General features: G+C 57.8%; 1 protein-coding gene across 1 annotated transcript in view; it reads left to right on the top strand.

Annotated features, from left to right (window-relative positions):
* Positions 1-24,560, top strand: part of LOC140406276 (girdin-like) — a gene marked incomplete at its 3' end in the record, with an annotated part of 73,868 nt that overhangs the window by 32,864 nt on the left and 16,444 nt on the right. Inside the window, exons 6-9 of the mRNA XM_072494387.1 lie at positions 6,963-7,046; positions 7,264-7,404; positions 20,685-20,845; positions 22,806-22,887. Coding sequence (XP_072350488.1) covers positions 6,963-7,046; positions 7,264-7,404; positions 20,685-20,845; positions 22,806-22,887 — 468 coding nt within the window. The remainder of the gene's footprint in view (positions 1-6,962; positions 7,047-7,263; positions 7,405-20,684; positions 20,846-22,805; positions 22,888-24,560) is intronic.

The following is a 24,560-nucleotide window of genomic DNA, read 5'->3' as shown; positions in this document are numbered from 1 at the left end:
CCTCACTCCCCACACCCTTTAATACCCCACCCAGTCTAATCCCACTCTCCCCCTCACTCCCCGCACCCTTTAATATCCCACCCAGTCTAATCCCACTCTCCCCCTCACTCCCCGCACCCTTTAATATCCCACCCAGTTTAATCCCACTCTCCCCTCACTCCCTGCACCCTTTAATATCCCACCCAGTCTAATCCCACTCTCCCCCCTCACTCCCCGCACCCTTTAATATCCCACCCAGTCTAATCCCACTCTCCCCCTCACTCCCCGCACCCTTTAATATCCCACCCAGTCTAATCCCACTCTCCCCTCACTCCCCACACCCTTTAATATCCCACCCAGTCTAATCCCACTCTCCCCCTCACTCCCCGCACCCTTTAATATCCCACCCAGTCTAATCCCACTCTTCCCCTCACTCCCCACACCCTTTAATATCCCACCCAGTCTAATCCCACTCTCCCCCTCACTCCCCGCACCCTTTAATATCCCACCCAGTTTAATCCCACTCTCCCCTCACTCCCTGCACCCTTTAATATCCCACCCAGTCTAATCCCACTCTCCCCCCTCACTCCCCGCACCCTTTAATATCCCACCCAGTCTAATCCCACTCTCCCCCTCACTTCCTGCACCCTTTAATATCCCACCCAGTCTAATCCCACTCTCCCCCTCACTCCCCCGCACCCTTTAATATCCCACCCAGTCTAATCCCACTCTCCCCCCTCACTCCCCGCACCCTTTAATATCCCGCCTAGTCTAATCCCACTCTCTTCCTCACTCCCCGCACCCTTTAATATCCCACCCAGTCTAATCCCACTCTCCCCCTCACTCCCCGCACCCATTAATATCATATCCAGTCTAATCCCACTCTCCCCCTCACTCCCCGCACCCTTTAATATCATATCCAGTCTAATCCCACTCTCCCCCTCACTCCCCGCACCCTTTAATATCCCACCCAGTCTAATCCCACTCTCCCCCTCACTCCCCACACCCTTTAATATCCCACCCAGTCTAATCCCACCCTCCCCCTCACTCCCCACACCCTTTAATATCCCACCCAGTCTAATCCCACCCTCCCCCTCACTCCCCGCACCCTTTAATATCCCACCCAGTCTAATCCCACTCTCCCCCTCACTCCCCGCACACCTTAATATCCCACCCAGTTTAATCCCACTCTCCCCTCGCTCCCTGCACCCTTTAATATCCCACCCAGTCTAATCCCACTCTCCCCCCTCACTCCCCGCACCCTTTAATATCCCGCCTAGTCTAATCCCACTCTCTTCCTCACTCCCCGCACCCTTTAATATCCCACCCAGTCTAATCCCACTCTCCCCCTCACTCCCGCACCCTTTAATATCACACCCAGTCTAATCCCACTCTCCCCCTCACTCCCGCACCCTTTAATATCATATCCAGTCTAATCCCACTCTCCCCCTCACTCTCCGCACCCTTTAATATCCCGCCCAGTCTAATCCCACTCTCCCCCTCACTCCCCACACCCTTTAATATCCCACCCAGACTAATCCACTCTCCCCCTCACTCCCCGCACCCTTTAATATCCCACCCAGTCTAATCCCACTCTCCCCCTCACTCACCACACCCTTTAATATCCCACCCAGTCTAAACCCGCTCTCCCCCTCACTCCCCTCACCCTTTAATATCCCACCCAGTCTAATCCCATTCTGCGCCTCACTCCCCGCACCCTTTAATATCCCACCCAGTCTAATCCCACTCTCCTCCTCACTCCCCACACCCTTTAATATCCCACCCAGGCTAATCCACTCTCCCCCTCACTCCCCGCACCCTTTAATATCCCACCCAGTCTAATCCCACTCTCCCCCTCACTCCCCACACCCTTTAATATCCCACCCAGTCTAAACCCGCTCTCCCCCTCACTCCCCTCACCCTTTAATATCCCACCCAGTCTAATCCCATTCTGCGCCTCACTCCCCGCACCCTTTAATATCCCACCCAGTCTAATCCCACTCTCCTCCTCACTCCCCGCACAATTTAATATCACACCCAGTCTAATCCCCCTCACTCCCCGCACTCCCCACACCCTTTTATATCCCACCCAGTCTAATCCTAGTTACCCCCCTCACTCCCTGCACCCTTTAATATCCCACCCAGTCTAATCCCACTCTCCCCTCACCCCTTAATATCCCACCCAGTCTAATCCCACTCTCCCCCTCACTCCCCGCACCCTTTAATATCCCACCCAGTCTAATCCCACTCTCCCCCCTCACTCCCCACACCCTTTAATATCCCACCCAGTCTAATCCCACTCTCCCCCTCACTCCCCACACCCTTTAATATCCCACCCAGTCTAATCCCACTCTCCCCCTCACTCCCCGCACCCTTTAATATCCCACCCAGTCTAATCCCACTCTCCCCCTCACTCCCCGCACCCTTTAATATCCCACCCAGTCTAATCCCACTCTCCCCCCTCACTCCCCACACCCTTTAATATCCCACCCAGTCTAATCCCCCTCTCCCCCTCACTCCCCGCACCCTTTAATATCCCACCCAGTCTATTCCCACTCTCCCCCTCACTCCCCACGCCCTTTAATATCCCACCCAGTCTAATCCCCCTCTCCCCCTCACTCCCCACACCCTTTAATATCCCACCCAGTCTAATCCCAATCTCCCCCTCACTCCCCGCACCCTTTAATATCCCACCCAGTCTAATCCACCCTCCCCCTCACTCCCCGCACCCTTTAATATCCCACCCAGTCTAATGCCACTCTCCCCCCTCACTCCCCGCACCCTTTAATATCCCACCCAGTCTAATCCCACTCTCCCCCCTCACTCCCCGCACCCTTTAATATCCCACCCAGTCTAATCCCACTCTCGCCCTCACTTCCTGCACCCTTTAATATCCCACCCAGTCTAATCCCACTCTCCCCTCACTCCCCACACCCTTTAATATCCCACCCAGTCTAATCCCACTCTCCCCCTCACTCCCCGCACCCTTTAATATCCCACCCAGTCTAATCCCACTCTCCCCCTCACTCCCCACACCCTTTAATATCCCACCCAGTCTAATCCCACTCTCCCCTCACTCCCCACACCCTTTAATATCCCACCCAGTCTAATCCCACTCTCCCCCTCACTCCCCGCACCCTTTAATATCCCACCCAGTCTAATCCCACTCTCCCCCTCACTCCCCACACCCTTTAATATCCCACCCAGTCTAATCCCACTCTCCCCCTCACTCCCCGCACCCTTTAATATCCCACCCAGTCTAATCCCACCCTCCCCCTCACTCCCCACTCCCTTTAATATTTTTTGTGACGGAAAGCTTCCCTCTGCTGCTTTGTGTCAGTGTGCACGTTTAAACACCAGAGAGGTTTTTCAAAGGGTGTGAAAGATGGTGAGCGGGGCGGGGGGAGGGGGGGACACCCCCTCCATTTCAGGTCAAGGTGAGTGAGTGTCGATTTTCCCTGGGTCTGTGACTATTCTAAATTCCGGTCTCTTTGAGATTATCAAGGAAAATGCCAGTGAGTTTAACGCTGGGACCATCGAGCATCTCGATGTCTTGAGAATTCATTTGAATTCCGAGCACAGAATCTGACCATTCGGCCCATCTTCAGGTGTTCCTGCTCCACACCAGCCTCCGCCCACTCCCCTCTTCATCCCCCCATCCTTCTATCCCTCCCGCCCTCATCAGTTTGTCCAGCTTCCCCCCTGAAATGGAGCAACACCATTCAGCTCGAGCACTCCCTGTGGGAGCGAGTCCCGCATTCTCCCCCACTCCCTGTGGGAGCGAGTCCCACATTCTCCCCACTCCCTGTGAGAGCGTGTCCCGCATTCTCCCCCACTCCCTGTGAGAGCGTGTCCCACATTCTCCCCACTCCCCGTGGGAGCGAGTCCCACATTCTCCCCACTCCCTGTGAGAGCGAGTCCCACATTCTCCCCCACTCCCTGTGGGAGCGAGTCCCACATTCTCCCCACTCCCTGTGGGAGCGAGTCCCACATTCTCCCCCACTCCCTGTGGGAGCGTGTCCCACATTCTCCCCACTCCCTGTGGGAGCGAGTCCCACATTCTCTCCCACTCCCTGTGGGAGCGAGTCCCACATTCTCCCCCACTCCCTGTGGGAGCGAGTCCCACATTCTCCCCCACTCCCTGTGGGAGCGTGTCCCACATTCTCCCCACTCCCTGTGGGAGCGAGTCCCACATTCTCCCCCACTCCCCGTGGGAGCGAGTTCCACATTCACCCCCACTCCCTGTGGGAGCGAGTTCCACATTCTCCCCACTCCCTGTGGGAGCGAGTCCCACATTCTCCCCCACTCCCTGTGGGAGCGAGTCCCACATTCTCCCCACTCCCTGTGGGAGCGAGTTCCACATTCTCCCCACTCCCTGTGGGAGCGAGTCCCACATTCTCCCCACTCCCTGTGGGAGCGAGTCCCACATTCTCCCCCACTCCCTGTGGGAGCGAGTTCCACATTCTCCCCCACTCCCTGTGGGAGCGAGTTCCACATTCTCCCCACTCCCTGTGGGAGCGAGTCCCACATTCTCCCCCACTCCCTGTGGGAGCGAGTCCCACATTCTCCCCACTCCCTGTGGGAGCGAGTTCCACATACTCCCCACTCCCTGTGGGAGCGAGTCCCACATTCTCTCCACTCCCTGTGGGAGCGAGTCCCACATTCTCCCCACTCCCTGTGTGAGCGAGTTCCACATTCTCCCCCACTCCCTGTGGGAGCGAGTTCCACATTCTCCCCACTCCCTGTGGGAGCGAGTCCCACATTCTCCCCATTCCCTGTGGGAGCGAGTCCCACATTCTCCCCACTCCCTGTGTGAGCGAGTTCCACATTCTCCCCCACTCCCTGTGGGAGCGAGTTCCACATTCTCCCCCACTCCCTGTGGGAGCGAGTCCCACATTCTCCCCCACTCCCTGTGGGAGCGAGTCCCACATTCTCCCCCACTCCCTGTGGGAGCGAGTTCCACATTCTCCCCACTCCCCGTGGGAGCGATTCCCACATTCTACCCACTCCCCGTGGGAGCGAGTCCCACATTCTCCCCCACTCCCCGTGGGAGCGAGTTCCCACATTCTCCCCACTCGCTGTGGGAGCGAGTCGCACATTCTCCCCCACACCCTGTGGGAGCGAGTTCCACATTCTCTCCCACTCCCCGTGGGAGCGAGTCCCACATTCTCCCCCACTCCCCGTGGGAGGGAGTCCCACATTCTCCCCCGCTCCCCGTGGGAGCGAGTTCCACATTCTCTCCCACTCCCCGTGGGAGCGAGTCCCACATTCTCCCCCACTCCCCATGGGAGGGAGTCCCACATTCTCCCCCGCTCCCCGTGGGAGCGAGTCCCACATTCTCCCCCACTCCCTGTGGGAGCGAGTCCCACATTCTCCCCCGCTCCTCGTGGGAGCGAGTTCTACATTCCCCCCCACTCCCTGTGGGAGCGAGTCCCACATTCTCCCCCACTCCCTGTGGGAGCGAGTCCCACATTCTCCCCCGCTCCTCGTGGGAGCGAGTCCCACATCCTCCCCACTCTCTGGGTAAAGACAATTCTCCTGAGGTCCCCATTGGATTTAGACGTGACTATCGCCTGTTGATGACCTTAGAATCCCTCCAATGCAGAAGGAGGCCATTCGGCCCATCGAGTCAGCACCGACCGTCCGAAAGAGCCCCCTACCCAGGCCCACTCCCTGCCCTGTCCCCTTACACATGCACATTTTGAACCTAAGGAAACCCTTTTCAGAATCTTGAAGGCCTCAATCACCCCCCCTGGGCCTTCCCTTTCCTGGAGCAAAGAGCCTCGATCTGTTCAATCTTTCCTGATGCCTATAAACCTCTTTGTTCTGTCACCATTCTGGTCAATCTTGGTTTTCTAATACACCGGGTAGTCCAGTCCTTCTTTTCCCTGAGCCGTGCTCGTTTGACAAGGATTACCGGTGTGTGGACATCACGTCACGTGACAGGAAATGAGTTGGGTTTTTATTGGGACCGTTGCGTTTGCTACCCCTGATTTTGAACGTGATAAATAAGGCGCTGTGTCACGCGTATCCATTCTCGTTCTGCCTTGATTCTCTGAAAACTGTCACCCGTTTAAAAATAAAACGGACCCTGACAGCTCGCTGTGTTTTAAAAAAAAAAATCCCTCCTCATCTTCCCCACCCCTCGCCCGACTCTTTCCCCGGTTCACCTCAACCTCTGGTTACCCGCCCTCCCGGGAAACACTTTCTCCTCGTCTACTCCATCCAAATCCTTCCTGATTTCGAATAAATCTCCGCCCCCCCCCCACACCCGGCTTGACTATCTCTGCTCCGAGGAAGAACTGTCCCAACTTCTCCCGGCGTCTCCGCGTTTTTTAAAAAACTTTTAAAATAAATTGAGAGCACCCAATTCGTTTTTCCAATTAAGGGGCAATTGAGCGCGTGGCCAATCCACCTGACCCTGCACGTCTTTGGGTTGTGGGGGCCGAAACCCACGCAGACACGGGGGGAATGTGCAAACTCCACGCGGACAGTGACCCAGAGCCGGGATCGAACCTGGGACCCCGGCGCCAGTGAGGCAGCAGTGCTAACCCACCGCGCCGCCGTGCGGCCCTTCTGTGTCTCCGCGTCGGCTGGTATTCCCTCATCCACTGGTCCCATCCTGGGAAACACCCCTCCGCGCCCTCCCCGAGGCAGAGGCCTCCTCCCCCAGATTTGGGGGGCCCCGGCCCGCGATGCCTCCCGCGGACGAATTGCCAATTGACCAGCGATTGTTTGGACCCCTTCCGCCATTTTGAAACTGGGTGGGTGGGGGGGGTGGGGGGGTGATCGCCTCCAGCGACGGGACACACACACACACACACACACACACACACAGACAGAGGCACGGCGTAAGTAGTCCATTCGGCCCGTCGAGCTTGCCCCACCATTCAAGGAAGTCATGGCTGATCCTCTGTGGTGATCCTCGGCCCGGTCTCTTCATTTCCACACACTCACTAACCCCGTGCTCTCTTTGCTTGCAGTGCGAGAGAAAAGAGGAATTCATCGGGCAAATCCAGGCGCTGGACCTAGACACGCAGGTCTCTGTCGCCAGTCACATCCAGGAGGTAAGCGAGTGAGGCCTTCCCTCGGGGGGGTGGGGGGGTGCAGATTCCGCCAAGGAGAAAAAGATTTGCGAGCCGAACGGGCGCAAAAAGGCGGGCGAGTGGGGCGAGTCGGGTCTTGCAGAGGGCTGGCCCCGGCCCAATGGGCAGAGTGGCCCCCTCCTTCGCTCCAGACATTCCGCGGCCCTAATTCGCCCTTTGCAATCCACTTGGCTTTCAGATCACCCAGAACCAGCAGAACGTGCTGTCTCTTCACTGGCCAGATTTCTCCTCCAGCCACCCGGAGGACCTGCACCTCCTCTTCCAGAACATGGCCGACCATCTGAAGGACTTCGCAAACCAGAGGGATGAGAATCTGGAGGTAAAAAATATTAGTGAGTACTCAGCTGCTTTCTAACTCGGAGAGGCAACGTCTATCTCTGTAACCTCCTCCAGTCCCTGCAACCCTCCCTATCTCTGTAACCTCCTCCAGTCCCTGCAACCCTCCCTCTCTCTGTAACATCCTCCAGCCCCTACAACCCTCCCTCTCTCTGTAACCTCCTCCAGCCCCGACAACCCTCCCTCTCTCTGTAACCTCCTCCAGTCCCTGCAAACCTCCCTATCTCTGTAACCTCCTCCAGTCCCTGCAACCCTCCCTATCTCTGTAACCTCCTCCAGTCCCTGCAACCCTCCCTCTCTCTGTAACCTCCTCCAGCCCCTGCAACCCTCCCTATCTCTGTAACCTCCTCCAGCCACTACAACCCTCCCTATCTCTGTAACCTCCTCCAGCCCCTACAACCCTCCCTATCTCTGTAACCTCCTCCAGCCCCAACAACCCTCCCTATCTCTGTAACCTCCTCCAGCCCCTACAACCTTCCCTTTCTCTGTAACTTCCTCCAGCCCCTACAACCCTCCCGATCTCTGTAACCTCCTCCAGCCTCTACATCCCTCCCTATCTCTGTAACCGCCCCCAGCCCCTACAACCTTCCCTATCTCTGTAACTTCCTCCAGCCCCTACAACCCTCCCGATCTCTGTAACCTCCTCCAGCCGCTACAACCCTCCCTATCTCTGTAACCTCCTCCAGTCCCTACAACCCTCCCTATCTCTGTTACCTCCTCCAGTCCCTGCAACCCTCCCTATCTCTGTTACCTCCTCCAGCCCCTACACCCCTCCCTATCTCTGTTACCTCCTCCAGTCCCTGCAACCCTCCTATCTCTGTTACCTCCTCCAGCCCCTACACCCCTCCCTATCTCTGTTACCTCCTCCAGCCCCAACAACACTCCCTATCTCTGTAACCTCCTCCAACCCCGACGATCCTCCCTATCTCTGTAACCTCCTCCAGTCCCTACAACCCTCCCTATCTCTGTAACCTCCTCCAGCCCCTACAACCGTCCCTATCTCTGTAACTTCCTCCAGCCCCTACAACCCTCCCTATCTCTGTAACCTCCTCCAGCCCCTACAACCCTCGTTATCTCTGTAACCTCCTCCAGCCCCTACAACCCTCCCTATATCTGTAACCTCCTCCAGCCCCTACAACCTTCCCTATCTCTGTAACTTCCTCCAATACCTACAACCCTCCATATCTCTGTAACTTCCTCCAGCCCTGCAACCCTCCCTCTCTCTGTAACCTCCTCCAGTCCCTGCAACCCTCCCTCTCTCTGTAACCTCCTCCAGTCCCTACAACCCTCCCTATCTCTGTAACCTCCTCCAGCCCGACAACCCTCCCTATCTCTGTAACCTCCTCCAATACCTACAACCCTCCCTATCTCTGTAACTTCCTCCAGCCACCTACAACCCTCCCTATCTCTGTAACCTCCTCCAATACCTACAACCCTCCCTATCTCTGTAACCTCCTCCAGCCCCGACAACCCTCCCTATCTCTGTAACCTCCTCAATACCTACAACCCTCCCTATCTCTGTAACTTCCTCCAACCCCGACAACCCTCCCTATCTCTGTAACCTCCTCCAGCCCCTACAACCCTCCCTATCTCTGTAACCTCCTCCAATACCTACAACCCTCCCTATCTCTGTAACCTCCTCCAGTCCCTGCAACCCTCCCTATCTCTGTAACCTCCTCCAGCCCCTACAACCCTCCCTATCTCTGTAACCTCCTCCAGCCCCTACAACCCTCCCTATCTCTGTAACCTCCTCCAGCCCCGACAACCCTCCCTCTCTCTGTAACCTACTCCAGTCCCTGCAACCCTCCCTCTCTCTGTAACCTTCCCCCAGTCCCTGCAACCCTCCCTATCTCTGTAACCTCCTCCAGCCCCTACAACCCTCCCTATCTCTGTAACCTCCTCCAGCCCCTACAACCCTCCCTATCTCTGTCACCTCCTCCAGCCTCTACAACCCTCCCTATCTCTGTAACCTCCTCCAGCCTCTACAACCCTCCCTATCTCTGTAACCTCCTCCAGCCTCTACAACCCTCCGAGATCTCTGCGCTTCTCCAATTCCGGCCTCTTGACCTTCCCCCCATTCCCATCGCTCCGCCATTGGCGGCCGTGCCTTCAGCTGCCTGGGGGGTGGTGGCTTGGTTGCTGAGCTCTGGAATTCCCTCCCTAAACCTGTCCATCTCTCTCTCTTTGTCTCTCCCCCCCCCCCTCCCTACCCTTTAGACGTTCCTTGAGCGGGATTCTCCCCCCCCCCCCGGGTCGCAGAATCGCCGGGGGGGGGGGGGGGGGGGGGGGGGGGGGGGGGCGGGGGGCGGCGTGAATCCCACCCCCGCAGGCTGCCGAATTCTCCGGCGCCGAGGTTTTGCGGGGGACGGGAATCGTGCCGCACCGGTCGGCGGCTGCTGCCAGCGGCCCCCCCCCCCCCGGCGATTCTCTGGCACGCGATGGGCCGAGTGTCCACCCGTCTTCGGCTGGTCCCGCCGGCGTAAATTGCGACTGGTACTTACCGTCGGGACCTGGCTCCGCTGGCGGCCTCGGGGGGGGGGGGGGGGGGGGGGGTGATGTAGCCCCGGTGGGTGCCCCCATGGTGGCCTGGCCCGCGATCGGGGCCCACCGATCCGCGGGCGGGCCTGTGACGTGGGGGCATTCTATTCCTCCGCGCCGGCTGGTGTAACGGTCCGCGATGGCCGACGCGGAGATGAACCCCCCACGTGCGCATGCGCTGGGATGATGCCAGCACACGGTGGCGTCCCGCGCCTGCGCCAACTCGCGCCGGCCAGCGGGGGCCCTTTGCACCGGTTGGCGCGGCGCCAAGCCCCTGCCCCACCGGCCGGCACGGCGCAAACCTCTCCGGGGCCGGCCTAGCCCCTGAAGGTGCGGAGGATTCCACACCTTCTGGGCGGCCCGACGCTGGAGTGGTTCATGCCACCCCTTCGCGCCGGTGTTACCCGCCCTGCCGGTGTTCGCAGAATCCCGCCCCTGAAAACCGACCTCACGGGTATTTGACATTTAGAAATGATAGACAATAAGTTAACGGTGGTGGGGTAGCGCCGTTAATAAAGGACGAGGGGCGGAATTCTCCCAAAACGGCGCGATGTCCGCCGACTGGCGCGCCAATCAGACGGGCATCTCGCCGCCCCAAAGGTGCAGAATGCTCCGCATCTTTGGCGGCCGAGCCCCAACATTGAGGGGCTAGGCCGGCGCCGGAGGGATTTCCGCCCCGCCAGCTGGCGGAAATGACATCTCCGGGCGGCGCATGCGCGGGAGCGTCAGCGGCCGCTGACAGTTTCCCCGCGCATGCGCAGTGGAGGGAGTCTCTTCCACCTCTGCCATGGTGGAGACCGTGGCGAAGGCGGAAGGGAAAGAGTGCCCCCACGGCACAGGCCCGCCCGCGGATTGGTGGGCCCCGATCGCGGGCCAGGCCACCGTGGGAGCACCCCCCGGGGTCAGATCGCCCCGCGCCCCCCCCCCCCCCCCCCAGGACCCCGGAGCCCGCCCGCGCCGCCTTGTCCCGCCGGTAAGAAAGGTACTTTAATTTACGCCGGCGGGACAGGCAATTTATCGGCGGGACTTCGGCCCATCCGGGCCGGAGAATCGAGCGGGGGGGGCCCGCCAACCGGCGCGGCCCGATTCCCGCCCCCGCCGAATCTCCGGTACCGGAGACTTCGGCAACCGGCGGGGGCGGGATTCACGGCGGCCCTGGCGATTCTCCAACCCGGCAGGGGGTCGGAGAATGACGCCCGAGATCAGTCTATTAGTGAAGGAGGATTTTAGGTTGGACGATCAAGATGCGGTATCAGTTTTGGGTGGAGCTAAACAACAGGAAGGGGCAGCACACCCGGGGCAATTAGAGATTGGCGACATAATGCTGGCCTTATTGAGCGATGCCTACATCTCATGGAAAAAATAAAGAAAAACAAATTGGGTTATAGGCCACCAATCATGATAATGCAGGGCAAGGTGTAACTCAGGAAATTAAGAGTGCATGTAACAAGGGTAATATAGTCATTATTGAGGGGTGGGGGGGGTTCAATCTACATATAGACGAGATTGGCCAATTGAACAATCATTCCTGGAATGTACATGAGATGGTCTTCTGGGACGGTGTGTCGAGCAGCCAACTCGGGAATGTGCTATTTTGGATTTAGTACTATGAAGTGAGAAAATATTAAGCAATAATCTTGTTGTTACGGTGTCCTTGGGGAAGAGTGATCATAACATGGTGGAATTTTACATGACATTTGAAAGTGATGACGATCAATCTGAAACTAGGGTCTTAAACGAAACAAAGATTACCGTGATGGTTCTGAGGGGGCAATTTGGCTGTGGTAGATTGGGGAACTACATATAAAGCTATGATGGCATTGACCAGCGTTTAAAGATTTAACCATGGCCTATGACAACTTTACATTCCTTTGAGGCGTTAAAACCCAACAGGAAATGTGATCCAACCACAGTTAACGAGAGGCGTTAAAGATCGCAGTCGGTCAAAGGAAGAGGCTTAGAAAGTTGCCCAGAATAAGCTTGAGGGCTGGGAGCATTTTTGAGCTCAGCAAAGAAGGACCATGAAAGTGAGGGTAAACTAGCGAGCAACATAAAGCGGTCTGTAAAAGCTGCTGTAGGTGTGTAAAATGGAAAGCGGTTATCGAAGACAAATGTGGGTCCATTAGAACTGGGGTCAGGAGGATTTACAATGGAGTACGAGGAAATGGCAGAGAAACCAAACATTGAGGGGCTAGGCCGACGCCGGAGGAATTTCCGCCCCGCCAGCTGGCGGAAATGGCCTTTGTTGCCCCGCCAGCTGGCGCGGAAATGACGGGCGGCGCATGCGCGGGAGCGTCAGCGACCGCTGACAGTTTCCCGCGCATGCGCAGTGGAGGGAATCTCTTCCACCTCCGCCATGGTGGAGACCGTGGCGAGGCGGAAGGGAAAGAGTGCCCCCCCGGCCTCATACCCCCCCCCCCGGGCCTACTTTCTGGCGCGGCAGACCCCTGAACACCGACGCCATGTTGAGTCGGGGCCGGCGCACTAAAGAAGTCCCCCGCGAATGCGCGGGTTAGCGCGGCGTCCATTCGGCGCCGCAAAAGGAGGCTGGAGCGACGTGAACTGCTCCAGCGCCGTGCTGGCCCCTGTGGGGGACAGAATTGGTCGTACCCGGGTGAAACGCGACGGCGCGAACACTTGGGCTCCATATCGGAGAATCGCCCCCTCTGTGTCTGTCGTCACGGAGGAGAATACTACAAGCCTTCCAGGAATACGTGAGAACGGAGGCAGTAGTGAGAATGAGGAACTGAAAGAAATTAGTATCAGTCGAAAAGTAGCGCTGGAGAAAATAACGGGACTGAAGGTTGTTAAACCCCACAGCCTGGTGATCCCCGTCGCAGAGTGTTGAAAGAGGTGGCGGGGGAGATAGTGGATACGTTGGTGACTGTCATTCAGAATTCGACAGGTTCTGGAATGGTTCCTGCAGATTGGAAGGTGGAAAATGAAACTTCGTTGTTTCAGAAAGGCGGGAGAGGGAAAATGGGGGCATTACAGACCTGTTAGCCTGACGTCAGCCGCAGGGAAAGAGCGAGATTCTTTTTTTTTTTAAATTTAGAGTCCCCAATTCATTTTTTCCAATTATGGGGCAGTTTAGCGCGGCCAATCCACCTACCCCGCACGTTTTTGGGTTGTGGGGGTGAAACCCCACGCAGACACGGGGAGAATGTGCAAACTCCACACGGTCAGTGACCCAGAGCCGGGATCGAACCTGGGACCTCGGCGCCGTGAGGCAGCAGGGCTAACCCACTGCGCCACCCTGCTGCCCACACGAGAATCTATTATAAAGGAGGTGATAACTGGGCACTTGGAAAATAACGGGAGGATTGGGCATGGATTTATAAAAGTGAAGCCAAGCTTGACAACCCTGGTCGGGAGTTTTTGTTCGAGGATGTATCTGGCAGAATAGATAAGGGAGAACCAGTGGATGTGGTGTATCCGGATTTTCAGAAGGTTTTCGATGAGGTCCCACGCAGGAGATAAATAAACAACATTGGAGCAGGTGGGATCGGGGAGAATATTCCGGCACGGATTGAGAATTGGTTATCGGGCCCAAACCAGAGAGTAGGAATAAATGGGCCTTTCTCAGGCTGGTGGGTTGTGACTAAAGGGTACCTCAAAGATCAGTACTTGGGCCCATATAATGTGATTAAGTGTGAAGTTCTTCATTTTGGTCGAAAAGAACAGAAAGAGCATTGATTAAATGGGGAGGGGTTCTGCAGTGTTAATATCTAAAGAGACCTGGGTGGCCTTGGTTGTGAGTCTCTACAGTGTAGAAGGAGGACATTTGGTCCACCGAGTCTGCACTGACCTTCTGAAAGAGCACTGCACCGAGGTCTCTCTCTCTGTCTCTGTCTCTGTCTCCCTCTCCCTCTGTCTCTCTCTGTCTCTGTCTCTGTCTCTGTCTCTCTCTCCCTCTCCCTCTGTCTCTCTCTGTCTCTGTCTCTGTCTCTGTCTCTCTCTCCCTCTCCCTCTATCTCTCTCGCTGTCTCTCTCTCTGTCTCTCTCGCTGTCTCTCTGTCTCTCTCTCTCTCTCTGTTTCTCTGTCTCTCTCTCTATCTGTCTCTCTCGCTGTCTCTCTGTTTCTCTCTCTCTGTCTCTCTCTCTCTTTGTTTCTCTGTCTCTCTCTCTATCTGTCTCTCTCGCCTTCTCTCTGTTTCTCTCTCTCTGTCTCTCTCTCTCTCTGTTTCTCTGTTTCTCTCTCTATCTGTCTCTCTGTCTCTCTCGCTGTCTCTCTCGCTGTCTCTCTGTCTCTCTCGCTGTCTCTCTGTCTCTCTCTGTCTCTCGCTGTCTCTCTCGCTGTCTCTCTCGCTGTCTCTCTCTGTCTCTCGGTGTCTCTCGCTGTCTCTCTGTGTCTCTCGCTGTCTCTCTGTCTCTCTGGCTGTCTCTCTGTCTCTCTGTGTCTCTCTCGCTGTCTCTCTGTCTCTCTCGCTGTCTCTCTGTGTCTCTCGCTGTCTCTCTCGCTGACTCTCTGTCTCTCTCGCTGTCTCTCTGTCTCTCTCGCTGTCTCTGTGTCTCTCTGTGTCTCTCTCGCTGTCTCTCTCGCTGTCTCTCTGGCTGTCTCTCTCTGTCTCTCTCGCTGTCTCTCTGTCTCACTCGCTGTCTCTCTCGCTGTCTCTCTGTGTCTCTCGCTGTCTCTCTGTGTCTCTCTCTGTCTCTCTGTCTCTCTCTGTCTCTCTCGCTGTCTCGCTGTCTCTGTGTCTCTCTGTGTCTCTCTCGCTGTCTCTCTGTCCCTCTCGCTGTCTCTCTCTGTCTCTCTCGCTGTCTCTCTGTCTCTCTCGCTGTCTCTGTGTCTCTCTGTGTCTCTCTCGCTGTCTCTCTCGCTGTCTCTGTGTCTCTCTGTGTCTCTCTCGCTGTCTCTCACGCTGTCTCTCTGTGTCTCTCGCTGTCTCTGTGTCTCTCTGTGTCTCTCTCGCTGTCTCTCTGTCTCTCACGCTGTCTCTCTGTGCCTCTCGCTGTCTCTCTGTGTCTCTCGCTGTCTCTCTCGCTGTCTCTCTGTGTCTCTCTCTGTCTCTCTCTGTCTCTCTGTCTCTCTGTGTCTCTCTCTGTCTCTCTCGCTGTCTCTCTCTGTCTCTCTCTGTCTCTCTCGCTGTCTCTCTTTGTCTCTCTCTCTGTCTCTCTGTGTCTCTCTCGCTGTCTCGCTGTCTCTCTGTGTCTCTCTCTCTCTCTCGCTGTCTCTCTCGCTGTCTCTCTCGCTGTCTCTCGTGTCTCTCTCTGTCTCTCTGTGTCTCTCTCTGTCTCTCTGTCTCTCTCGCTGTCTCTCTCTGTCTCTCTCTGTCTCTCTCGCTGTCTCTCTTTGTCTCTCTCTCTCTGTCTCTCTGTGTCTCTCTCGCTGTCTCGCTGTCTCTCTGTGTCTCTCTCTGTCTCTCTCGCTGTCTCTCTGTCTCTCTCACTGTCTCTCTGTGTCTCTCTCTGTCTCTCTCGCTGTCTCTCTCTGTCTCTCTGTCTCTCTCGCTGTCTCTCTTTGTCTCTCTCTCTGTCTCTCTCTGCCTCTCTCGCTGTCTCGCTGTCTCTGTGTCTCTCTGTGTCTCTCTCGCTGTCTCTCTGTCCCTCTCGCTGTCTCTCTCTGTCTCTCTCGCTGTCTCTCTGTCTCTCTCGCTGTCTCTGTGTCTCTGTGTCTCTCTCGCTGTCTCTCTGTCTCTCTCGCTGTCTCTCTCGCTGTCTCTCTGTCTCTCTCGCTGTCTCTGTGTCTCTCTGTGTCTCTCTCGCTGTCTCTCTGTCTCTCACGCTGTCTCTCTGTGTCTCTTGCTGTCTCTGTGTCTCTCTGTGTCTCTCTCGCTGTCTCTCTGTCTCTCACGCTGTCTCTCTGTGTCTCTTGCTGTCTCTGTGTCTCTCTGTGTCTCTCTCGCTGTCTCTCTGTCTCTCTCGCTGTCTCTCTCTCTGTGTCTCTCTGTGTCTCTCTCGCTGTCTCTCTGTGTCTCTCTCTGTCTCTCTGTGTCTCTCTCTGTCTCTCTCTGTCTCTCTGTCTCTCTCGCTGTCTCTCTGTGTCTCTCGCTGTCTCTCTCGCTGTCTCTCTGTGTTTCTCTCTGTCTCTCTCGCTGTCTCTCTGTGTCTCTCTCGCTGTCTCTCTCTGTCTCTCTCTGTCTCTCTGTCTCTCTCGCTGTCTCTCTCGCTGTCTCTCTGTGTCTCTCTCTGTCTCTCTCGCTGTCTCTCTGTGTCTCTCTCTGTCTCTCTGTCTCTCTCGCTGTCTCTCTGTGTCTCTCTCGCTGTCTCTCTGTGTCTCTCTCGCTGTCTCTCTGTGTCTCTCTCGCTGTCTCTCTCTGTGTCTCTCTCTGTCTCTCTCTGTCTCTCTGTCTCTCTCGCTGTCTCTCTCGCTGTCTCTCTGTGTCTCTCTCTGTCTCTCTCGCTGTCTCTCTGTGTCTCTCTCTGTCTCTCTGTCTCTCTCGCTGTCTCTCTGTGTCTCTCTCGCTGTCTCTCTGTGTCTCTCTCTGTCTCTCTCGCTGTCTCTCTCGCTGTCTCTCTCTCTCTCTCTCTGTCTCTCTCGCTGTCTCTCTCGCTGTCTCTGTGTCTCTCGCTGTCTCTCTCGCTGTCTCTCTCGCTGTCTCTCTGTGTCTCTCTCTGTGTCTCTCTCTGTCTCTCTCTCTGTCTCTCTCTCTGTGTCTCTCTCTGTGTCTCTCTCTGTCTCTCTATCTCTCTCGCTGTCTCTCTCTGTCTCTCTCTGTCTCTCTGTCTCTCTCGCTGTCTCTCTTTGTCTCTCTCTCTGTCTCTCTGTCTCTCTCTGTCTCTCTCTCTGTCTCTCTCTCTGTCTCTCTCTCTGTCTCTCTGTGTCTCTCTCGCTGTTTCTCTGTCTCTCTCGCTGTCTCTCTGTGTCTCTCGCTGTCTCTCTCGCTGTCTCTCTCTCTGTCTCTCTCTCTGTCTCTCTGTGTCTCTCTCTGTCTCTCTGTGTCTCTTTCTGTCTCTCTGTCTCTCTCGCTGTCTCTCTCGCGGTCTCTCTCTGTCTGTGTTTCTCTCTCTTTATTTCGCTGTCTCACATTCTTTGCGTCTCTCTCCTCTTCCTCTCCGTCTGCCTCGCTCCCCTTCTCTTCCCCTCATTCTCTCCCTCTCTCTGTCTCTCACTTTATCCTTTTTCTTGATCTCTCTCTAACTCGCTCTATCCCTCTTAACCTCACCTCTCTTTTGTAATTTATCTCTCTCTCTTTCTCTGACTCTATCTCTCCATTTTCTCGCTTCTCTCCCACTGCACTGAGAAGGGGACTCAGTGCTCACACCCTAAATCCACCTAATCCCATGGCTGGTCCTGTGGAAACCTTCCCCTCCTCTGTCCCCTCCCTAACGTGGATCCCCCCATCCCCTCCCTAACGTGGATCCTCCTGTCCCCTCCCTAACGTGGATCCCCCCATCCCCTCCCTAACGTGGATCCTCCTGTCCCCTCCCTAACGTGGATCCCCCCATCCCCTCCCTCACGTGGATCCTCCCGACCCCTCCCTCACGTGGATCCTCCCGTCCCCTCCCTCATGTGGATCCTCCCGTCCCACACTCACGTGGAACCCCCCATCCCCTCCCTCACGTGGATCCTCCCGTCCCCTCCCTCACGTGGATCCTCCCGTCCCACACTCACGTGGATCCACCCATCCCCTCCCTCACGTGGATCCTCCCGTCCCCTCCCTCACGTGGATCCTCCCGTCCCCTCCCTCACGTGGATCCTCCCGTCCCCACACTCACGTGGATCCTCCCGTCCCCTCACTCACGTGGATCCCCCATCCCCTCCCTCACGTGGATCCTCCCGTACCCTCCCTCACGTGGATCCTCCCGTCCCCTCACTCACGTGGATCCCCCCATCCCCTCCCTCACGTGGATCCTCCCGTCCCCTCCCTCACGTGGATCCTCCCGTCCCCTCACTCACGTGGATCCTCCCGTCCCCTCACTCACGTGGATCCCCCCATCCCCTCCCTCACGTGGATCCTCCCGTACCCTCCCTCACGTGGATCCTCTCGTCCCCTCCCTCACGTGGATCCTCCCGTCCCCTCCCTCACGTGGATCCTCCCGTCCCTTCCCTCACGTGGATCCTCCCGTCCCCTCCCTCACGTGGATCCTCCCGTCCCCTCCCTCACGTGGATCCTCCCGTCCCCTCCCTCACGTGGATCCTCCCGTCCCCTCCCTCACGTGGATCCTCCTGTCCCCTCCCTCACGTGGATCCCCCTGTCCCCTCCCTCACATGGATCCTCTTGTCCCCTCATCACGTGGATCCCCCCATCCCCTCCCTCACATGGATCCCCCCATCCCCTCCCTCACGTGGATCCTCCCGTCCCCTCCCTCACGTGGATCCTCCCGTCCCCTCCCTCACGTGGATCCCCCCGTCCCCTCCCTCACGTGGATCCTCTTGTCCCCTCATCACGTGGATCCCCCCGTCCCCTCCCTCACGTGGATCCCCCTGTCCCCTCCCTCACATGGATCCTCCCGTCCCATCCCTCACATGGATCCTCCCGTCCCATCCCTCACGTGGATCCCCCTATCCCCTCCCTCACATGGATCCTCCCGTCCCATCCCTCACGTGGATCCTCCCGTCCCCTCCCTCATGTGGATCCCCCCGTCCCCTCCCTCACGTGGATCCCCCATCCCCTCCCTCACGTGGATCCTCCCGTCCCCTCCCTCACGTGGATCCCCATATCCCCTCCCTCGCATGGATCCTCCCGTCCCCTCCCTCACATGGATCCTCCCATCCCCTCCCTCACGTGGATCCCCCTATCCCCTCCCTCACGTGGATCCCCCCATCGCCTCCCTCACATGGATTCTCCCGTGCCCTCCCTCACGTGGATCCCCCCATCCCTTCCCTCACGTGGATCCCCCCATCCCCTCCCTCACATGGATCCTCCCGTCCCTTCCCTCACGTGGATCCTCCCGTCCCCTCCCTCACATGGATCCCCCCGTCCCCTCCCTCACGTGGATCTCCCCATCCCCTCCCTCACGTGGATCCCCCCATCCCCTCCCTCACGTGGATGCTCCCGTCCCCTCCCTCATGTGGATGCTCCCGTCCCCTCCCTCACGTGGATCCCCCCATCCCCTCCCTCATGTGGATCCCCCCATCCCCTCCCTCATGTGGATCCCCCATCCCCTCCCTCACGTGGATCCTCCCGTCCCCTCCCTCATGTGGATGCTCTCGTCCCCTCTGTCACGTGGATCCCCCCATCCCCTCCCTCACATGGATTCCCCCATCCCCTTCCTTACGTGGATCCCCCCATCCCCTCCCTCACGTGGATCCCCCATCCCCTTCCTCACGTGGATCCCCCCATATACTCCCTCACGTGGATCCCCCATCCCCTTCCTTACGTGGATCCCCCCATCCCCTCCCTCACGTGGATCCCCCCGACCCCTCCCTCACGTAGATTCCCCCCATCCCTTCCTTCACGTGGATCCCCCCGACCCCTCCCTCACGTGGATCCCCCCGACCCCTCCCTCACGTGGATCCCTCCATCCCCTCCCTCACGTGGATCCCCTCCATCCCCTCCCTCACGTGGATCCCTCCTTCACGTGGATCCCCCCGACCCCTCCCTCACGTGGATCCCCCCAACCCCTCCCTCACGTAGATCCCTCCATCCCCTCCCTCACATGGATCCCCTCCATCCCCTCCCTCACGTGGATCCCCCCCGACCCCTCCCTCACGTGGATCCTCCCGTCCCCTCCCTCACGTGGATCCCCCCATCCCCTCCCTCATGTGGATCCCCCCATCAACTCCCTCACGTGGATCCCCCCATCCCCTCCCTAACGTGGATCCTCCTGTCCCCTCCCTCACGTGGATCCCCCTATCCCCTCCCTCACATGGATCCTCCCGTCCCCTCCCTCACGTGGATCCCCCCATCCCCTCCCTAACGTGGATCCTCCTGTCCCCTCCCTCACGTGGATCCCCCCGACCCCTCCCTCACGTGGATCCCCCCGACCCCTCCCTCACGTGGATCCCCCCATCCCCTCCCTCACGTGGATCCCCCTGACCCCTCCCTCACGTGGATCCCCCCGTCCCCTCCCTCACGTGGATCCCCCCATCCCCTCCCTCACGTGGATCCCCCCATCCCCTCCCTCACGTGGATCCCCCATCCCCTCCCTCACGTGGATCCCCCCATTCCCTCCCTCACGTGGATCCCCCTGACCCCTCCCTCACGTGGATCCCCCGACCCCTCCCTCACGTGGATCCTCCCGTCTCCTCCCTCACGTGGATCCTCCCGTCCCCTCCCTCACGTGGATCCCCCCGTCCCCTCCCTAACGTGGATCCCCCCATTCCCTCCCTCACGTGGATCCCCCTGACCCCTCCCTCACGTGGATCCTCCGACCCCTCACTCACGTGGATCCCCCCGTCCCCTCCCTCACGTGGATCCCCCCGTCCCCTCCCTCACGTGGATCCCCCCATCCCCTCCCTCACGTGGATCCCCCCATCCCCTCCCTCACGTGGATCCCCCCATCCCCTCCCTCACGTGGATCCTCCCGTCCCCTCCCTTTTGTCATCCTCCCCTCCCCCACCCTGGTTGACATCTGTTTGCATTGGTTGACCCTGATTGACCTCAGTTGACCCCGGTTGACCCTGATTGACCTCAGCTGACCCTGGTTGACAGTGATTGACCTCAGTTGACCCTGACTGACCTCAGTTGACCCTGATTGACCTCAGTTGACCCTGGATTACCCTGACTGACCTCAGTTGACCCTGATTGACCTCAGTTGACCCTGGATTACCCTGATTGACCTCAGTTGACCCCGGTTGACCTCTGGCCATTCCCTTGCCGGGTTTCCTCTCTCCCACAGAGAATAGCGGAGTTGACCCAGGAGAGGGAGGTCTGGCAGATGCAGCACGTGTTTGGGACCAGCGAGGGCACAGCCTGTCACCGAGCAACGGAGAACAGGCAACACCTGACTGTCCAACTGGCTGACTGTAAATCCAAACTACGCCATCTTCGCCAGGACCTGTGAGTATTACAGACTGAGACGGAGAGAGGGAGAGAGAGGGACAGAGAGAGAGAGAGTGGGAGTGGGAGGGACAGAGAGAGAGAGAGTGGGAGTGGGAGGGACAGAGAGAGAGAGAGTGGGAGAGAAAGAGAGAGAGTGGGAGGGACAGAGAGAGAGAGAGAGAGAGATTGAGGGAGAGACAGAGAGAGAGATAGAGGGACAGAAAGAGAGACAGAGAGAGATAGAGAGAGAGTGGGAGGGACAGAGAGAGAGATAGAGGGACAGAGAGAGAGACAGAGAGATAGAGAGAGAGAGATAGAGGGACAGAGAGAGAGAGAGAGAGAGAGTGGGAGGGACAGAGAGAGAGACAGAGAGATAGAGAGAGAGAGAGATAGAGGGACAGAGAGAGAGAGAGAGAGTGGGAGGGACAGAGAGAGAGACAGAGAGAGAGACAGAGAGAGAGATTGAGGGAGAGAGAGAGAGCGAGAGAGATTGAGGGAGAGACAGAGAGAGAGAGATAGAGGGACAGAGAGAGAGTGGGAGGGACAGAGAGAGTGGGAGGGACAGAGAGAGAGAGTGACAGAGAGAGAGAGAGTGGGAGGGACAGAGAGAGAGAGAGTGGGAGGGACAGAGAGAGACAGATAGAGATAGAGAGAGAGAGATTGAGGGAGAGACAGAGAGAGCGAGATAGAGGGACAGAGAGACAGAGAGAGAGTGGGAGGGACAGAGAGAGAGACAGAGAGAGACAGAGAGAAAGAGAGATTGAGGGAGAGACAGAGAGAGAGAGATAGAGGGACAGAGAGAGACAGAGAGAAAGAGAGATTGAGGGAGGGACAGAGAGAGAGAGAGAGAGTGACAGAGAGAGAGAGAGTGGGAGGGACAGAGAGAGAGAGACAGAGAGAATGGGAGAGACAGAGAGACAGAGAGAGGGAGAGACAGAGAGAGAGTGGGAGAGACAGAGAGACAGAGAGAGGGAGAGAGAGAGACAGAGAGTGATAGAGAGAGAGAGAGACTGAGGGAGAGACAGAGAGAGAGAGATAGAGAGACAGAGAGAGAGTGGGAGGGACAGAGAGAGAGTGGGAGGGACAGAGAGAGAGACAGACAGAGAGAGAGTGGGAGAGACAGAGAGAGAGAGACAGAGAGACAGAGAGAGACAGAGAGACAGAGAGAGGGAGAGAGAGAGAGACAGAGAGTGATAGAGAGAGAGAGATTGAGGGAGAGACAGAGAGAGAGAGAGAGAGGGACAGAGAGACAGAGAGAGAGTGGGAGGGACAGAGAGAGAGTGGGAGGGACAGAGAGAGACAGAGAGAGGGACAGAGAGAGGGACAGAGCGAAAGAGACCGAGAGAGAGAGAGAGACAGACACACACAGAGAGACAGAGAGAGACAGAGACAGAGAGAGAGAGAGACAGGAGAAAGAGAGACAGAGAGAGAGAGGGACAGAGAGAGAGGGATTGAGAGAGAGGGATTGAGAGAGAGGGATAGAGAGAGAGGGATAGAGAGAGAGGGATAGAGAGAGAGGGATAGAGAGAGAGGGACAGAGAGAGGGACAGAGAGAGGGACAGAGAGAGAGAGACCGAGAGAGCGAGAGAGACAGACAGAGAAAGAGAGACAGACAGAGAGAGAGAGAGACAGACTGAGAGAGAGACAGAGAGAGATAGAGAGACAGACAGAGAACGATAGAGAGACAGATAGATAGAGAGACAGAGAGACAGAGAGAGAGAGAATCAAAGAGAGAGAGAGGGTGCCCGGTAGAGAGAAAGAGAGAGAGAGAGAAAAAGACAGATTGAAACAGAGAGAGAGACAGATTGAAACAGGGAGAGAAAGAGATAGATTGAGAGAGAGTCAGAGAGGGGGACCGGGAGAGAGGCAACAGAGAGAGACGGGGAGAGTGTGTAACAGTGTTATTCGGCAGCAAGATATCTAATATTGAATTGAAGCCAGTGTTTGGAGTTTGTGACAATCTGTTTTCTGTGAACAGTGAGGAGAAGTGTGAAGAACTACAGGACAGTAAACAAGAGCTGGAGGAACTCCAACTGGAGTGGAAGCGGATTCAGAAACAGGTACAAACATTCAGCGGTTTGCCCATCAGGTGGTAAGGATGTATAGATGCTCCTGTAACCCTGTGGGAGCGAGTCCCACATCTCCCCACTCCCCGTGGGAGCGAGCCCCGCATTCTCCCCCGCTCCCCGTGGGAGCGAGTCCCACATTCTCCCCACTCCCCGTGGGAGCGAGTTCCACATTCTCCCCACTCCCTGTGGGAGCGAGTCCCACATTCTCCCCCACTCCCTGTGGGAGCGAGTCCCACATTCGCCCCACTCCCTGTGGGAGCGAGTCCCACATCTCCCCACTCCCCGTGGGAGCGAGCCCTGCATTCTCCCCCGCTCCCCGTGGGAGCGATTCCCACATTCTCCCCCGCTCCCCGTGGGAGCGAGTCCCACATTCTCTCCCGCTCCCCGTGGGAGCGAGTCCCACATTCTCCCCACTCCCTGTGGGAGCGAGTCCCACATTCTCCCCCGCTCCCCGTGGGAGCGAGCCCTGCATTCTCCCCCGCTCCCCGTGGGAGCGAGTCCCACATTCTCCCCCGCTCCCCGTGGGAGTGAGTCCCACATTCTCCCCCGCTCCCCGTGGGAGCGAGTCCCACATTCTCCCCCGCTCCCCGTGGGAGCGAGTCCCACATTCTCCCCCGCTCCCCGTGGGAGCGAGTTCCACATTCTCCCCCACTCCCTGTGGGAGCGAGTCCCACATTCTCCCCACTCCCTGAGGGAGCGAGTTCCACATTCTCCCCACTCCCCGTGGGAGCGAGTCCCACATTCTCCCCCACTCCCTGTGGGAGCGAGTCCCGCATTCTCCCCCGCTCCCCGTGGGAGCGAGTCCCACATTCTCCCCACTCCGCGTGGGAGCGAGTCCCACATTCTCCCCACTCCCCGTGGGAGCGAGTCCCACATTATCCCCCACTCCCCGTGGGAGCAAGTCCCACATTCTCCCCACTCCCCGTGGGAGCGAGTCCCACATTCTCCCCCACTTCCTGTGGGAGCAAGTCCCACATTCTCTCCCCACTCCCTGTGGGAGCGAGTCCCACATTCTCCACACTCCCTGAGGGAACGAGTTCCACATTCTCCCCACTCCCCGTGGGAGCGAGTCCCACATTCTCCCCCACTCCTTGTGGGAGCGAGTCCCACATTCTCCCCCACTCCCTGTGGGAGCGAGTCCCACATTCTCCCCCACTCCTTGTCGGAGCGAGTCCCACATTCTCCCCCACTCCCTGTGAGAGCGAGTCCCACATTCTCCCCACTCCCCGTGGGAGCGAGTTCCACACTCTCCCCCACTCCCTGTGGGAGCGAGTTCCACATTCTCCCCCACTCCCCGTGGGAGCGAGTCCCACATACTCCCCACTCCCTGTGGGAGAGAGTCCCACATTCTCCCCCACTCCCTGTGGGAGAGAGTCCCACATTCTCCCCACTCCCCGTGGGAGCGAGTTCCACATTCTCCCCCACTCCCTGTGGGAGAGAGTCCCACATTCTCCCCACTCCCTGAGGGAGCGAGTTCCACATTCTCCCCACTCCCCGTGGGAGCGAGTCCCACATTCTCTCCCCCACTCCCTGTGGGAGCGAGTCCCACATTCTCCCCCACTCCCCGTGGGAGCGCGTCCCACATTCACCCCTACTCCCTGTGGGAGCGAGTCCCACATTCTCCCCCACACCCTGTCGGAGCGAGTCCCACATTCTCCCCCACA

Source organism: Scyliorhinus torazame, unplaced genomic scaffold (genome assembly GCF_047496885.1).
Source record: "Scyliorhinus torazame isolate Kashiwa2021f unplaced genomic scaffold, sScyTor2.1 scaffold_401, whole genome shotgun sequence".
NCBI lineage: Eukaryota > Metazoa > Chordata > Chondrichthyes > Carcharhiniformes > Scyliorhinidae > Scyliorhinus > Scyliorhinus torazame.
This window is presented reverse-complemented; position numbering and strand designations above follow the sequence as displayed.